The sequence below is a fragment of the Rhinopithecus roxellana genome, chromosome 19 (assembly GCF_007565055.1).
Source record: "Rhinopithecus roxellana isolate Shanxi Qingling chromosome 19, ASM756505v1, whole genome shotgun sequence".
Taxonomy (NCBI): domain Eukaryota; kingdom Metazoa; phylum Chordata; class Mammalia; order Primates; family Cercopithecidae; genus Rhinopithecus; species Rhinopithecus roxellana.
In genome coordinates, this window is record NC_044567.1 from 62,743,548 (window position 1) to 62,760,127 (window position 16,580).

General features: G+C 56.8%; 1 protein-coding gene across 2 annotated transcripts in view; it reads left to right on the top strand.

Moving 5' to 3' along the window:
• The window catches only part of UNK (unk zinc finger), a 44,661-nt gene extending 28,319 nt beyond the window's left edge, over window positions 1–16,342 (top strand). For both annotated transcript variants that reach the window (XM_010387573.2, XM_030923058.1), the window contains 15 exons: window positions 93–302; window positions 2,372–2,548; window positions 2,715–2,845; window positions 3,335–3,470; window positions 4,013–4,130; window positions 5,719–5,803; window positions 7,310–7,452; window positions 7,870–8,070; window positions 8,646–8,711; window positions 9,185–9,359; window positions 10,223–10,324; window positions 10,459–10,647; window positions 13,014–13,195; window positions 13,801–14,058; window positions 14,803–16,342. In XM_010387573.2, coding sequence (XP_010385875.1) covers window positions 93–302; window positions 2,372–2,548; window positions 2,715–2,845; window positions 3,335–3,470; window positions 4,013–4,130; window positions 5,719–5,803; window positions 7,310–7,452; window positions 7,870–8,070; window positions 8,646–8,711; window positions 9,185–9,359; window positions 10,223–10,324; window positions 10,459–10,647; window positions 13,014–13,195; window positions 13,801–14,058; window positions 14,803–14,958 — 2,329 coding nt within the window. In that variant the 3' untranslated portion in view covers window positions 14,959–16,342. The remainder of the gene's footprint in view (window positions 1–92; window positions 303–2,371; window positions 2,549–2,714; window positions 2,846–3,334; window positions 3,471–4,012; window positions 4,131–5,718; window positions 5,804–7,309; window positions 7,453–7,869; window positions 8,071–8,645; window positions 8,712–9,184; window positions 9,360–10,222; window positions 10,325–10,458; window positions 10,648–13,013; window positions 13,196–13,800; window positions 14,059–14,802) is intronic.
• The last annotated feature ends 238 nt before the right edge of the window (window positions 16,343–16,580 follow it).

Here is a 16,580-nt window from a genome sequence, read left to right on the forward strand (position 1 = left end):
CCCTCAGGGGACTTGGCAGCTAACTTCTTGCTGGGAAGCAAGAGACTTTATTCTCTGCTCCCGGCCTGCCCCACGTGGGGCTGTCTCTGCAGATACCTGAAGGAATTCCGCACGGAGCAGTGCCCACTCTTTGTGCAACACAAATGCACGCAGCATCGGCCCTACACCTGCTTCCACTGGCACTTTGTGAACCAGCGGCGCCGCCGGTCCATCCGCCGTCGGGACGGCACCTTCAATTACAGCCCTGACGTCTACTGCACCAAGTACGACGAGGCTACAGGCCTCTGCCCGGAGGGCGACGAGTGAGTGACCCAGGCTGTCCTCAGAGGAGCCCCATGTCTCCTTCTGGGTCAGATGCCCTCAGGGTAGGCTGGACAGATTCTGGGAAGCCATCCAGAGGACTGGTTGCAGCCCAGCCCATGGCCCAATTCTGGGCTCAGACCCCACCATCCCTGGCGGTGGGCTGCGGGGAGTTGCCATTTCCCTTTCCCACTTTTAGGAAACCTAAGACGCCTTTCTTTCACGAAGCCTAAGGGAGGCTCCCTGGCCTTTTTTCATCCTCCCATGGGGATCACAGGGCCCCTCTCCCTATCCGGGAGGTACACTTGCCACATCCCATGCAGTTCCCACCAAAACTGGCTGTTTAGAGAGAGCACCTCACTGGTGCCCAGGTTTGCTGACCCTAAATATCTTACTGCAAATCTCTGTAGAGAAATAGGGCACAGCACTGACAGACATAGGAGGTGCCACACCTGGGAGTGTCACTGATGGAACATTCACTGACCCTGCTTGTCTCATAGAACCTTCCCTACGTCAGCCTTCTTTCTTTTTTAAAATTTGTATAATTGTATTTATTTAGACAGGGTCTCCCTCTTTCCCCCAGGCTAGAGTGCAGTGGCACCATCCTCGCTGCACCCTCAAACTCCACTCTGTTGCCCAGGCTGGGGTGCAGCAGTGCGATCTTGGCTTACTGAAACCTCCGCCTCCTGGGTTCAAGTGATTTTCCTGCCTCAGCCTCCCAAGTAGCTGGGACTACAGGCGTGCACCACAACATCTGGCTAAGTTTGCATTTTTAGTAGAGACAGGGTTTCACCATGCTGGCCAGGCTGGTCTCGACCTTCTGACCTCAGGTGATCTGCCCTCCTTGGCCTCCCAAAGTGCTGAAATTACAGGCTTGAGCCAATATGCCCAGCTTCCGTTCATTTATTTTATTTGTTTTTTTTTGAGATGGAGTCTTGCTCTGTTGCCCAGGCTGGAGTGGGCACCTGCCTCCACTAGCACTTCCATGTCAGCTCACTGCAACCTCCACCTCCTGGGTTTAAGCAATTCTACCTCAGCCTCCCAAGTAGCTGGGATTACAGGCGCAGGCCACCATGCCCGGCTAATTTTTTTTAGTTTAGTAGGGATGGGGTTTTGCCATGTTGTCCAGGTTGGTCTCAAACTCCTGACCTCAGGTGATCCACCCGCCTCAGCCTCCCACAAGTGCTGGGATTTACAGGCGTGAGCTACCGTGCCTGGCCATGATTTAAAACATTTTTAATTTGTAGAGATGGGTCGGGGGATGTCTTCACTGTGTTGCCCAGGCTGGTCTCAAATTCCTGGCCTCAAATGATCTTCCTGCCTAGCCTCCCTGCTGGGATTGCAGGTGTGAGCTACTGGCCTGGCCTAGCACCTCTTTCTCACAGAGGCCCAAGGCTTGCTGACCCTACCCCTAGCCTAAAGAAGCACTCAGGGGATGAAGGCTGTACTTGGGTTTTGAGTAGATCATTTGCTTCTCTGATGACCCCCAAGCCTGGGCAGCATTTGTTCTCCCAGATGTCTGTCCTGCCCAGGAATGCCAGGCCCTTTTGGGCCCCATTTAGACTGCAGGCAGCAGCAGGGCAGTTCTCTTACCCCGCAGGAGGGCTCGCCATTGCCTTCTTCCTAGTGTACCTTCCAGGCCATAGTGAAAGCCGTTCAACAGTTAAGGAAAGGCCGGGCACAGTGGCTCACGCCTGTAATTCCAGCACTTTGGGAGGCTGAGGCGGGCAGATCATGAGGTTAGGAGATCGAGACCATCCTGGCCAACAAGGTGAAGCACCGTCTCTACTAAAAATACAAAAATTAGCTGGGCGTGGTGGCGTATAGCTATAATTCCAGCTACTCGGGAGGCTGAGGCAGGAGAATTGCTTGAACCAGGGAGTCGGAGTTGCAGTGAGCCAAGATCGCACCACTGTACTCCAGCCTTGCAGCAGAGTGAGACTCCGTCTCAAAAAAAAGAAAACAAAACAAACAACAACAACAAAAAACAGTTGGGGAAAGGGCAGGGGGTAAACAGGGAAGCCTAGGCTGCAGGCAGCAAAGTTGAGTGACCCCCACTACCATGTTCCAGGTGCCCATTCCTGCACAGAACCACAGGAGACACTGAGCGCAGGTACCACCTTCGTTACTACAAAACTGGAATCTGCATCCACGAGACAGACTCAAAAGGCAACTGCACCAAAAACGGCCTGCACTGCGCTTTTGCCCACGGGCCCCATGACCTCCGCTCCCCTGTCTACGACATCAGGTGGGCTGGGTGCTGGGCTGGGCTGATGGCAGTAGGCTGGGGTCCAGGGCAGGGGCCTGGCGGCTGATGACGGTAAGTACCTCAGACTGCAGTGGAGGGCTGGCACTCTGGTTCTTGCCCTCTCATGCCCCCTCTCCACCCTCTCTGTTCTTTCCTCTCCTCCCAGGGAGCTTCAGGCCATGGAGGCCTTGCAGAATGGCCAGACCACAGTAGAAGGGAGCATAGAGGGCCAGTCGGCTGGGGCTGCGAGCCACGCCATGATAGAAAAGATCCTCAGCGAGGAGCCTCGGTGGCAAGGTACAGGCATCCACGCCTCGGCCGCGCCCTCCCTGTCCTGCTCATAGCTGCCCTGGGGATTTGGCTCACCACCACCTACTGCCTGCTGTAGCCGAAGCCCTGACCTGGCCCACATCCCACCCTACACCCACCATTCAAAAGGCGCCTCCAGGGGCATTTTCTCTGACACATCATGTTCCCAAGATCCCCTCAGGCTTTCACATGTGCACAGGCACGTACGTAAGTGCACATGCAAATGTTTTCAGCTCTGCAAGAGTGCCCTTTCACGCTGTGAGCTGTGAGTGTCTCTCTGACGGACAGCATCTGTCGTCCTTGCTGCACCTGGGGCTGTGCTGTGGCCTGGGAGGAGGGGCCCTACTCACATCTCGCAGGGGCCTCCTGTCTTGGACTCCTTCCCAGTGGCTTCTCCTTCCCTCCACTCCAGTCCTGCTAGTCTTGGGGTGCTCCAGCTCCTCTCACCTGACCCCTGCCCTCTGGCCCCCTGTGCAGAGACTGCTTATGTGCTGGGGAACTATAAGACGGAGCCTTGCAAGAAGCCCCCGCGGCTGTGCCGCCAAGGCTATGCCTGTCCCTACTACCACAACAGCAAGGACCGGCGGCGGAGCCCCCGGAAGCACAAATACAGGTCCTTTGGCCCCAGGAGGCCAGCCATGGGAGGGAGGAGTGGCAGGGAAGGGGTCAGATAGAGGCTGCTCCCACTGTGGCTCTCTGGGAGGAGGGGAGGCTGGTCCTGGGGATGACAGGGTTGCAAGCCCAGGGCCCAGGGGAGGGCATAGTGAGGATGGCTGGACAGTAGGAGCCCAGCTTCACCTCCTGCATGAATGAGGACCCTGGTCAGACCGTCTCTGAGGCCCCACCGCTTCTGATCTTGAGGGGAATGTGTTGGATGAGGACCAGGCCACAGTGTGGACAGTGTGGTTGTGGCTGTAGCCTGACCCTACTTGGGACTAGTGGGAGGGCCTGGCCGAGGGGAATCAAACAGTATCCTTTGTGGTGATGTGGCCAGGCTGGGCCAGAGAAAGAGCTTGGCTTGTGGCACCAGCAAGGCCCTGCCTCTGCAGCTGGTCTTTTCCATTTATGTGCCCACGCCTATAAGGGTGGATCCAGGTGGCACCCACTAGGCTCCAATCTCCTTTTTCCATCTGACCCCACCCTCTTGTTGGCCAGGTCATCTCCATGTCCAAACGTCAAGCACGGGGATGAGTGGGGAGACCCGGGCAAGTGTGAGAACGGAGATGCCTGCCAGTACTGCCACACCCGCACTGAGCAGCAGTTCCACCCCGAGGTGGGCCCCACAGCAGGGTTGGGGGGTGGCTTTGGGAAGTAAGGAGAGGCAGGCGGGGTCAGTGGAGATGTTGGCAGAACCTATCCTGATGCCATCCTGGAAGAGGGACTTGTGGCCACCGGCTCTCCCCAGGCAGTGCCTAGAGGAACCCCGCACGCTGAATTTGGCATCTTCTATTCTGAGCCCATACTCAGCAAGCAGCCCTCTGCTTCCAGTTCTGTGTCCCCCAGGCCTCCTGACAGGGCAGGTGTAGATGGAGTGGGGCAACCTGGCCACTCTGGGCTTTCCACCACTCATGGTGCTTGTAATCCAGTGACTCAGGATTGGAAAAATAGGGCCAAGCATGGTGGCTCATGCCTGTAGTTCCAGCACTCTGGGAGGCCGAGGTGGGTGGATCACTTGAGGTCAGGAGTTCACGACTAACCTGCAACATGGTGAAACCCCATCTCTACTAAAAATACAAAAATTAGCTGGATTTGGTGGAAAGCACCTGTAACCCCAGCTACTCAGGAGGCTGAGGTGGGAGTATCGCTTGAACCCAGGAGGCGGAAGTTGCAGTGAGCCAAGATCACGCCACTGCACTCCAGCCTGGGTGACAGAGCGAGACTGCCTCAAAAAAAAAAAAAAGGGCCGGGCGCAGTGGTTCACGCCTGTAATCCCAGCTCTTTCGGAAGCCGAGGCGGGCAGATCACAAGGTTAGGAGATCGAGACCATCCTAACATGGTGAAACCCCATCTCTACTAAAAATACAAAAAAAAGTTAGCTGGGTGTGGTGGCGGGCGCCTGTAGTCCCAGCTACTCAGGAAGCTGAGGCAGGAGAATGGCGTGAACCCGGGAGGCGGAGCTTGCAGTGAGGTGAGATCGCACCACTGCACTCCAACCTGGGTGATGGAGTGAGAATCCGTCTCAAAAAAAAAAAAAGGATTGAAAAAATAAGCTGCTTCCCGTTGTCCTGTCTCATATTAGGGCCTAGATTATCAGTAACCTCCCTAACACAGTTCCCCTGCCTTCTGGCCCAGTGAGGTAGCCTGGGCCATATCAGTGTGCCTAGGTCTTGTCTGGGGTTCAGAGAGGCACCTGCAGTCCCTGCCCTTGGTGTTCCATGGAAGCCATGACACCCTGAAGTAGACACTGCGGACAGAAACTACCTTATGTAGCTGCAGACAACAGTGGAAGGTTACTTAGTATAGGTTGCAACCCAGGGTATCCTGGCAGGGGTCACATTGGCAGGGGTGGCTGCCTGAGATTGTGGCTCTCTTAATGCCCAGGAGGCGCACTCAGAGGCACAGCCCTGGCCATGCCCGTGAGTGGAGAGTTGCTGGGGGATCCCTTTGGGAGGGCTGGTGGGACCTGTGACCCCAGAAGGGAGGCTGTCAGTGACAGTGGGGAGTGGTGGTGGGCTGCCTCAGGAGTCTGAGTAAGAAGCTGGTAGGGAGAGACATAGTGGAGGGGAGGGGAGGGGCCGGGGACACAGGGCAGGAGATGACTAAGCTGGGTGGAAGGGGAGCCCACCCATGCTGGAGGAAGGGGAGCCTGCCCAGCCTTCCCTCAGGGCCTGAGCCTGACCCGCCTCTGCTCTGCCCTCCAGATCTACAAGTCCACCAAATGCAACGACATGCAGCAGTCGGGCAGCTGTCCCCGAGGACCCTTCTGCGCCTTTGCCCACGTAGAACGTATGCTGTTCCCATTGCCCCAGGGCAGTGCCCTCTCCCACCCCTCCCTCCCTGGCCCGCTCAGGCTCAGGCCGGGGATGGCCCCTGGCAGTACGCCCTGCACAGGAGTTCCGGCCCGCCAGCAGTGGGCCTTGTCCCCACTGGAAGCTCCATTCCCCCACCTTTCTGGAAGTAGCCTCGACGGCCTAGAGGTTCCAAAGTAGTGAGATAGAGATTGCAGGGATTGTCCCCCTGGTTGGGCACTTATGGTTCCAGGGAGGGTTGAGGCACTGTGCCTTCCATAGCTGACTTGGCAAATCCCACCAGCCACCCCATGTCATACCCATGACAGATATCACTAATGGAACATGGAGCTCTTCTCTGCTGAGTGCTGCTCAGGCCTCTAGAGCAGAGCTAGCCAGTTATAATATAATGCAACCCCCATATTATATAAACCCCATGTCATTTTAAAGTTAAAATCTTTAAGCACGTTAACAAAAATAGCAAAATATGAAAATTAACTGGGCATGGTGACACATGCCTGTAATCCTAGCTACTTGGGAGGCTGAGGCATGAGAATCACTTGAACCCAGGAGGCAGAGGTTGCAGTGAGCTGAGATCGTGCCACCACACTCCAGCCTGGGCAACAGAGTGAGACTCTGTCAAAAAAAAAAAATTTTTTTAATTGGAAAGTATGTTGTTAAATTAATTTTAATAACATATTTGTATGTAACCCAATATAAAAGGTTATTATTTCAATATACAAAATTATCAAGACATTTTACCTTTTTTTGTAGTAAGTCTGTGAGATCTGATGTGCATTTTAATGCCTACAGGATCTTTCCATTCAGACCAGCCTATTTCAGGTACTCAGTAGCCACGTGTGGCTTTCGGCTGCCTTGTGAGACAGTGTGGGTCTGGATCCTCAGCATGATACTGTGGGCCGCCACCAGTCTCAGAGACAGAGCTCTAGTTTGTACCTGCTAACACCTCTTTCCACTCCAAGATACTGCCCTGGGTCTCCTTAACCTCTTTCCAGGCTCAGGCCCTATTTCTGAGATGAGAATGGAAAATAAATCGAGGGCTTTGGGAGGGAGAAGCATATTCTTGATGCGGAGGTGGTCCCCGGCCATGGGCATTGGGACCGCCTGGTTAAGACAGCATAAGGAAGTGATTCAGGCTTTGGAGTTGTGTGGATCAGCGTTCAAGTCCCAGCTCTTCTGTTTTTCAGCTCTGTCACTTTGGTGGGTTTACCTGACCTCTCTGAGCCTCAGTTTTCTTGTCTATAAAACAGAGACCATGTTACTGGTATCTTCTGGTCACCGTGAAGATTCACAATCACTGCCAAGTGCTGGCACAGTACCTGGTACACAGTAAATGCACAGACATGGCATTACTAGAGATGTCGTAGGAGCCTTCCCTTTATGTGCAGGGGGATTCGTGGTCTCCTTTGGAAGGGACCCAAGAGCATTTTTGGAGGGACAGAGCTGGCTCGGGCCTGCTGACCCCTGCCCCTGACTCTTGCAGAGCCACCCCTAAGTGACGACCTGCAGCCTTCCTCAGCTGTGTCCAGTCCCACCCAGCCGGGTCCTGTCCTGTACATGCCGTCTGCTGCCGGAGACTCGGTGCCTGTGAGCCCCTCCAGCCCGCATGCCCCTGACCTCAGTGCCGTACGTGCCCATCCTGGGGAGTGGGTGGGCACCATGCCTGACAGAGCCAACACTTGCCTCCTAGGCCCTTTCAGCCTGGGCTTGGGAGGTCATCCTGGTATTTGTCCTCGGGCCAGGGGGATCTGTCTTTTCCATCTCAGCATTCTTCGTCAAAAGCCCAGGCACGGGGGTGGGGTAGGGCAGTCTCCAGAGCCTGTGCTGATGAGCCTGTAGGACTGGTGGCAGGGACACAGCCTGAGGTCACCCCCCTTTCCCTCGTGAGCTTCGGGCTCCCAGAGTGGTCGCTGCTGCTCGTTGGCAGATTAAAGTGGAACTGAGCGCCTTGAAGACTCCCTCTGAGGAGGGTGGAGGGCGGGCCACACACCAGCCTGCACTGTGCCCACGGGCCCACTCCCTCCCTCCCCTCCTTCTCCACAGCTCCTCTGTAGAAACAGCAGCCTAGGCAGCCCGTCTAACCTCTGCAGCTCCCCGCCGGGCTCCATCAGGAAGCCCCCAAACCTGGAGGGCATTGTCTTCCCCGGGGAGTCTGGCCTGGCCCCTGGCAGCTATAAGAAGGCTCCTGGCTTCGAGAGGGAAGACCAGGTGGGAGCCGAGTACCTGAAAAATTTCAAATGCCAGGTAAGGGATGAGGGAGGCAGCAGTGAGGTTAGCCTTCTCCTGCATGGGGCAAGAGAATCTTGGAAGAGTGTCCTGGTCCAGCTATGGGGAGGATGATTGGGACCTAGGACTCCATTGTCCTCGGCCTCTTCAGGACTGAACAGAGGGAGCAGTATCAGCCCATTTGCAGCTGAAGACAGGAAGGCTGGGGAGGCTGCACAGCCTTCCCGGGGCCGCAGAGCTGGTTAGGAGAGAAGCCGGATCCCGCCTGGGTGCGGTCCTTCCCCTGCCCTGAGCTGCCTTCATAGAAAGGCAGGGTCTGGGGGAGCAGGACACAGGGGTCCCTAACTGGACCTGGAGAGAAACCTTCTGGGCTTACATGAGGCCTAGTGTCACCTGGAGGAGAAAGGCAGCTCCCTGCTTAGGATAGGGGAAGAGAGTAGGAGTGGGGAGGAAGAAGGGGGTGTGTGCATGCATGTGAAGAGGGGTTGCATGTCTGCCACCACCTGCCCCCTGCTACCTGCGGCCTCAGGGTCAGATGGACTCAGGGATGCCCCAGCACCACATTCACCCACTCCCTGAATTTTCTCCCTCAGGCCAAATTAAAACCCCACTCATTAGAGCCCAGGAGTCAAGAGCAGCCTCTGCTTCAGCCCAAACAGGTATAGAGCTCTCAGCCCCCTTCCTCCCCTCTGCTGTGGACAGGACTGGCCCAGAACCCCAGGAGGCTTTGGGGAGTGGGAGGCACCACTTTCCCCAAAAGCTGAGGGCAGGACTAAAGTGGAGTCCCAGCCACAAATCCAGAGAGAGTAGGGGGTCAGGCCCTGGAGCCCCTCACCTCCTAGACTCAGTGGAGAAAGTGTTCCTGGAGCCTCTGCACTCTGCCAGGCCCTGTACTTGCTTCTTTCTTCCCTACTACAGGATCGTAGGGGTGAGCGGGCCTGGCAACCTCCGCACCTCCAACTCCATGCTCTCGGCAAGGTGTCGGGTGTGCCAGGGCCCATGTGGGCATGGGGGCACCAGGACTAGAGCTGGCACGGGCCGTTTCCCTTGTCCCCAGCCCCTCTTCAGCCTCTCGTCCTGGCCTCCATATGCAGGCCTCCCATTGCCTCTCCTTTTCCCTCTCTCGTTGCAGGACATGCTGGGCATCCTCCCTGCAGGCAGCCCCCTGACCTCAAGCATCTCTTCTAGTATCACCTCCAGCCTGGCAGCTACCCCCCCTAGCCCAGTGGGCACCAGCAGCGTCCCCGGCATGAATGCAAACGCTCTGCCCTTCTACCCCACCAGCGACACGGTAGAGTCAGTCATAGGTAACTAGGCCATTTCTGTTTGCAGGCCCAGGACTGGGTCTGGGGTCAGAGACCCCCCCAGTCTCTGAAGCAAGTCTCAAATCAGCACACCAGACCCCTTAGACATCTGTCTTGGGAAAATCAGGGGGTGGGAACTCTGCGTGCTTCGAGCTAAAGGGGAAATGACCCCAAGGTGTAGGGCCAAGACTGGCCCTTAGAGCTCCTTTGCGCAAATTAGAAAGAGGTGCGTTTTCCCCTTGGCGAGTACAGTCTCACCCCAAGACGTGTCATTCAGTCCCCATTCATCTCACTGGTGTCCTTGTGTAGTGAACACCCTGCACAGCGTTCTCAGAATTCCTGGTGCTAGAAGTTGGGGCTCCTTTCTTTCAGTCCTCATTTCTAGGTGCCTGCTTTGTGCCAGGTCCTGTGGCAGGCACTGGGGAGACAGATGACAACGTGCTGCCCCTGCCCTCTAGAGGGAAACTTCCCACCCAGTGGACATGTGTCAAGCACCTGCTATCTACCAGCCACGGAGGGCCCAGAGACCCGCCCACCCCCACTGAGCCCAGGGCTGAGACCCTCGAGTTGTAACATCAGGGGACAAGATCCCTGTCTGAGGCAGGGACCCTGGATGGGGATATGATTCCTCCTGGAAGTGTCAAAGAAGGATTCAGGAAGGAGAGGCATTTGGGTTGGACATGACTGGCAGACGGCATCAGAGGTCAAGAGTCAGGATAGGCATAGGAAGCAGCTGAAGGAAGGGCACTTGGGAGAATACAGACCCAGCGTAGCATGGGCGTGAAGATGCAGCATGGGCAGGAAACGAGGTGGTCAGGGTCAGATGGGCCCTCGAGAGGTCACATCCCACTCTTCTCTGTCCCTAGAGTCTGCTTTGGATGACTTGGACCTGAATGAGTTTGGCGTGGCCGCCCTGGAGAAGACTTTCGATAACAGCACAGTGCCCCACCCAGGAAGCATCACCATCGGTACTGGGTGTGGGTGGGCAGGGCAGCCTGGAGGACTTCTCGGGTTCCCGCCTGGCCCAGGCCCCTTGCTCCATGTGGCCCGCCTGGCTTCCGCTGCCCTCACCCAGCCCACCCTCCCCGGGCCTCTCTTGCAGGCGGCAGCTTGCTGCAGAGCTCTGCGCCCGTGAACATCCCCGGCTCCCTGGGCAGCTCTGCCTCCTTCCACTCAGCATCCCCGTCCCCTCCTGTCAGCCTCTCCTCACATTTCCTGCAGCAGCCCCAGGGCCACCTGAGCCAGTCGGAAAACACATTTTTGGGAACCTCAGCATCACATGGATCTTTGGGTAAGAGGGGGAGTGGTTCACTGAGAACTGGGGCAGCAACCTGGGCCTTTAAGAGGTGCCTCTGGCCACCCCGTCTATGGCATATCAGCCAGGCTTGGGGTTAGGGCAGAGGCCTTGGGCCAGGATGCAGAGTGAGACTCCTGTGTGTGTGACCCTAGACAAGTGATTGAGCCTCTGTGCCTTAGTTTCCTGTGCTGTGAAATGGGTATAATGGCAGCATCCACTTCCTAACATTGTTGCGAGCATTGAATGGAGTAATGGGGTTGAAGTGCTAGGCACGAGGCCAGTGCAGGTGAGAGAGCAGGGGTCTCAGAGTCACCAGGGCTGGGCCTGGTCTCTTTCAAAGCATGGTTCTGTTCTGCCCAGTCACCCCAGGCTCCGAGAGGCTGGCTCACACCAGCCAGGTTCACAGGGGACCAAGGGAGAAGCCAGACAGGCTAACCCCTGGCTCCGGGTGCCCTTCCTGCCAGGCAGAGGCTCCAGGGAGGCCCAGGGCTGGCCCAGAAGGCTGCCCACAGAATTAGAATGGTAGGGACTGGGGGTTTCTGAGGGCACTTCAAGGTTTAGTGGCTAGAAGAATGGCACAGAGGCCTGTGCCACCACAGGTCAGCTGTGCATCTCCTCTTGTGTGTGTCGGGATGTTCCTGAGGGCAGGATGAGAAGCACATGGCACCACGGCTCTCACTCTCCCCCAGCAGCTGCAGAGACCAGGAGCTCCCTCCCTGGGAGTGCCAGCTTTTGCTCAGGCCCAGGGACTGAGCCCTTCAGAGTTCTGATTGGGTGTGGTGGCTTCCCTTATCTCATTCCTGATCCCAGAACAGCACGTGGATTTCTTAGCACCTTCCAGTGCTGAAGAGGCTGTTGTTCTCTGTTACGTTGATTCTGTTAGCTTTAGGTGCTTGGTGTTGCATTTTTCGGACTTGCCCCATACTCGGGTGGAATCTTTTTTTTTTTTTTTTCGAGATAGGGTCTCAGTCTGTCACCCAGGCTGGAGTGCAGTGCAGTGCAGTGGCGTGATCGTAGCTCACTGCAGCCTGGAACTCCTGAGCTCAGGTAATCCTTTCATATCTGCCTCCTGAGTAGCTGGGACCACAGGCGTGCACCACCATGCCCGGCTTCTGGTGGTATCTTGACTTAGCTCCACTTACTGGCCACACACTCCTTCCTGTACCTTTTGACTATTGAGCACAGGTATATTGATACAGGCGTGAGTGCAACAGTCCCTGCTGTCCAACAGCTGTGGCCATTGTGGGACGCAGAGGTGTCCAGCCATTGGGATCCTCCTGAGAATTGTAGAGGGGCCTACCTGGACAGCAGAGTCAGGAGAGCTTCTCCGAGGGAGGAGGAGAGATGGGTGGGACAGGAGAGCTTGCCACAGGGCTGGTCTCATGTGGGTGGAGTGACCCTGAGGTCTTCCTCTGGGACAGGGCAGATGGCTCAGACAGTGCATGCCACAGGTCCCCACACAGGACCAAGTCCCTCCTCTGTAGGTGCACTTGTGTGGCTCAGAGAGCCGAGCAATAATCTTAAATCTGGTTCTGGAACATCCTGGTTAGATTAGTGGGAAAGGGAGTAAGGAAGAAGTCACCAGAAAGTACACATGGGCAGAGTGAGGCCAGAGGTGGATATGGGTCCTTCTCAGAAGCCAGGGGCTGTCCTGGGGGCCAGAGCAAGGGGACCTGATGTTAGTAAACATCTGTTGAGCGAGTGAGCAGAGGACAGCTGGGTTGGCTGTGCATGCGGCATGGTTGACTGGAAAGCATAGGCCTTTGGAACCACACTCCCTCTCTGTGTCCTGGCCCTACCACTTAACAATTTTTGTGATCCTTGGTAACACATTTTATCCAGGGTCCTCGTCTGTAAAACAAGGGGGATGGCCCCAAGGCTCCCTGAGCTCTTCCTGCCCCAGCTCTGCCATCCGATGAGGCCCTGGCCTGTCTTCCCCTTTATCTCTTCCTGGGCCTCACATCAGGCTGCAAAAAGGCCCTAGCGTAAAAGTGAAGCCACAATTACAAATTGCCACTATCGGGGGCCTGGGACTACTCCCACATGCAGTACTTCCTGAGTCCCCTGAGTTACCCTGTGAGGCCAGCGATGGGAGTCCCGTTTCCCACATGAGAATGCTGAGCTTCAGAAGTTGAGTGGCACCAAGTAGCAGGTGGCACTCAAGGTTACGTCTGACTCCGCCCATGCCACCTGCACCTTCACAGCCTTCCTGTCCCTGTAAAATTCTCTGGTCTGACACTAGCTGGAGTCTTGCACACCCATCCAGTGGACAGCCAGTCCCTCAAACCCCTGAGGGAGGGCTGGCCAGGGCCTGGGCCCAAAGCCCTCTGAAGCTCATGTTCTTCCCCTCCCTGGGGCAGGTCTGAACGGGATGAATAGCAGCATCTGGGAGCACTTTGCCTCTGGAAGCTTCTCCCCGGGCACTTCCCCTGCTTTCCTATCAGGGCCAGGGGCTGCTGAGCTGGCCCGACTTCGGCAAGAGCTGGATGAAGCCAACAGCACCATCAAGCAGTGGGAGGAGTCCTGGAAGCAGGCCAAGCAGGTAGCAGGCCCCACATCGGCCTTCCCCAGTACCTGGTGGCATCCAGCCCAAGACCTTCCTTCACAGAGCGGGCGTGGGGTGGGGGAAAGCGGGGGCTTGCAGAACAGAGCAGAAACTAGTTTTGTTCGCTCGCTCTCCCCCTGGGAGGACTTGCCTTGCCAGTCAGGACCCTGGGTGGTTACTGTTGTTGCAGCCTTCGAATTCCCTCTGCGAGCTGCTTGTAGTCTGTCCCAGGACCACCTGCCTCCTCCCAGTAGCCTCGCCTCTCCAGGGTTCCAAGTCCAAGGTTCTGGGTTCTGAAATGGGCCCCCTGTCCAGCTGCAGCCGGCTACCCTATGGGTGCTGGGCCAGAATCCCAGCTCTATCCTGTGCCCCCTGCTGTGCTAGGCCCAGGCCCCTTTCCCCGGCCACAGAGGGGAGAGTCTCCTATAGGTCCTGAAACCTCTGTGCAGACAGCATCAGCTTCCTCCCTGCTCTCCTCCTAGACAGCCAACCCAGCTTCCCAGCAGGCCCCACAGCCAGAGTGGCCCCCTGAGAGATGGTGCTCTCTGGGGACAGGGGGCAGGGCAGGGCCATTGTGATAAGACTATATGCTGGGCCCACAGGCTTGTGATGCCTGGAAGAAAGAGGCGGAGGAGGCTGGTGAGCGGGCCAGTGCAGCGGGCGCCGAGTGCGAGCTGGCCCGGGAGCAGCGGGATGCACTGGAGGTGCAGGTGAAGAAACTCCAGGAGGAGCTGGAGCGGCTACACGCAGGGCCCGAGCCCCAGGCCCTGCCCGCCTTCTCTGACCTGGAGGCGCTCTCACTCTCCACCCTCTACTCCCTCCAGAAGCAGCTGCGGGCCCATCTGGAACAAGTGGACAAGGTCAGCCCAGGTCGGGGAGCACTGGGTAGGGAGGACGGTGGCCTCAGCCAGCGCTTGGACTCTGACCTGGTCCAGGCTGCTCCGGGGACGGCTACCCTCCTGAGAGCCTGTGCCCAGGACTGGGCCAGCACTCAAAAGGCCGGCCTGCTGGGAGTGGGTGAGGAGAGTGCACTGAGGAACATGAAAAGGCTGGGGGTGAGGCGTATCGGTGCCACCCCTAGCACCCCTGGGGGCAGCCCTGACCAAGCTGCGCTCAAATGTCTGGGCCCCAAATGCGTCCTCCTGTATACACTCCATGGAGCAGTGGACCTTCCAGTGAGGCCCAGGACCTCAGGGCTACCCCTGCCTTCCCAGGTCTGCTGCTGGGTCCCAGGGGCCAACGTGGCATGGTGGGAAGAGCTGTCTTTCCTCTGTTCTCGGGCAGCCAGGCCCCCAGGTGTGGCCCTGGGCATGTCTCAGCCCTTTCTGGGCCTCATTTTCCCCATTTGGGGATTACAAGGTCAAATGTGAGACTGGGTGAAACCTCTGTGAGGGGTGGGCGTTGTGGCAGCCTGGCCATGCGCCATGCAGAGGTGGACGCTCAGCCTGCTCTCTCACCTGCCAACAGGGGTCTGGGAGCACACTGTTGAGCTTGGTGCCTCAGTTTCCCCATTCCAAGGGGGCTGAAGTGAGGATCAAGGGAACTCCTTGCTCAACTTGGGGCCAGACCCATGGATGGTGACCACAATGCCCCTTTCCCTGCAGGCCGTGTTCCACATGCAGTCGGTGAAATGCCTTAAGTGTCAGGAACAGAAGCGGGCAGTGCTGCCGTGCCAACATGCTGCGCTGTGTGAGCTCTGTGCTGAGGGCAGCGAGTGCCCCATCTGCCAGCCTGGCCGGGCCCACACCCTCCAGTCGTGACCCTGCAGGCCTGGCCCAGCCTGGCCCAGATCTTCTCACCTAGGACTTTTTAAAGTATATATATATATATATATATATATATATATATATATATATATATGAATATATATATGAATATATATATATATGTGTATGTATGTATGTATATGTATATGATTATGTATATGTATACATTTCCGTATGTGTGCAGGTATGCGTGGTGGTGTGGACAGTGTCTGTGTGTATATCTGTACATAGATATAGACACACACTTTAAAAGACTTACCAAGCACTTTTTAAAAGAAGAAACTATTTTGCAGTCCTCCCCTACCCACTCCCTGCCCTTCCTACCGCAGAGACGACATCCCTTCTTCTCCCACTGGCCTTTTGGCAGATAATCTGTTTCTGTCTCTTTTTTAATGTAGGAACTAACTATTTTTAACTTCTTCCTGGGGCCTGAGCAGGGAAGGGTGGGACTGGAAGGCACTAAGGGGAGGGGAGAAACCCTCAGGGCAGGCCCTGCTCCCCCTACCTCCTTGCCAGGGCAAGGGTGGAGTGTGGAAGACGTGGGTCCCCCAGAGCAGGCCTGGCCCCCAGCTGTGAGGGCCTCAGGGAGGCCTGAGGGGTTGTGCTGGGGGTCTCAGCTGGCTTAGCTCCTAGGTTTACCAAATGTATAGTCCTGGGGAGAAGAGTAAGGGCTGGAGGCCAGCGTTGCAGGGCCAGCCCCACTCCCGACATCTGGGCCCTTGAAGCTCCTCGAGGGGCAAGGCCCAGGAGTTCCAGCCCTCAGGTTCCTGAGGGTCCACCCTCAGTCCTCTCCCCCTGGACTCCCCACAAGAGCCTCCTGGCCCCAGGGCCACCTACCAGGCTGGCACTCATTCTATGACCTCCCCACCCCCCCGACCACTACCAGCTGCCCCCAGCTCTCCCTGCCCCCTCCCCTCTCTGGCAGCTAGCAGGGCAATTGGCGGGGAGGAGTGCAGACTGAGGACCAAGGGGGCCCAGGCCCTGCCCTCCTAGCCGGAGGGGCTCTGTATGCATTCCTTGGTGCTCTCTGAGTGCAGCTGGTGTCCCGCCCTGTTCTGGGCGGATGCCTGTGTGCGTGTGTGTGTGCCTGTCCAGTGTATATTGTGTCTTAGCTTCCATTTTAAAAATTGTTCTGTACAGAGAGAGATGCAGCAGGGGCGGGAGGGCAGAGTGGGCGGAGGGGAGCAGCCACACCCCCAGCACTGGGTGTCTGGGGTAGGAGCAAGAGGGCTGAGAGGGTCTGGTCCTGGCCCAGGCTCCCCCTTGGGCTCAGCACGAAAGGGCTTTCAATGAGTTAAGTGAAAACTTTTTCCTTTTTTACAAAAATGCAAAAATCAACAAAGCTCCAAACCTATTGGAAATAAAATATGAACTTGCAGTGGTAGCTTGTTTACATGGGGGTGAGGGGGAGTGGGTCCCAAAAGAGGGCCTCTGAACTATGAGGTGGGCCAGGAGCCCTGCCTCAGCCATGGAAACAGTTGGTGCCCATATCCCTGAGGTGTGGTAGGGCAGCTGGAGAGGCCTGGAAGCTTCCTGCACCCATTGGGCCCCAAAACAGTTCAAGTGCTTTCCGACCTAGGCCTAGGGGTTGATGACACAGGGACACTTAGCCTTGG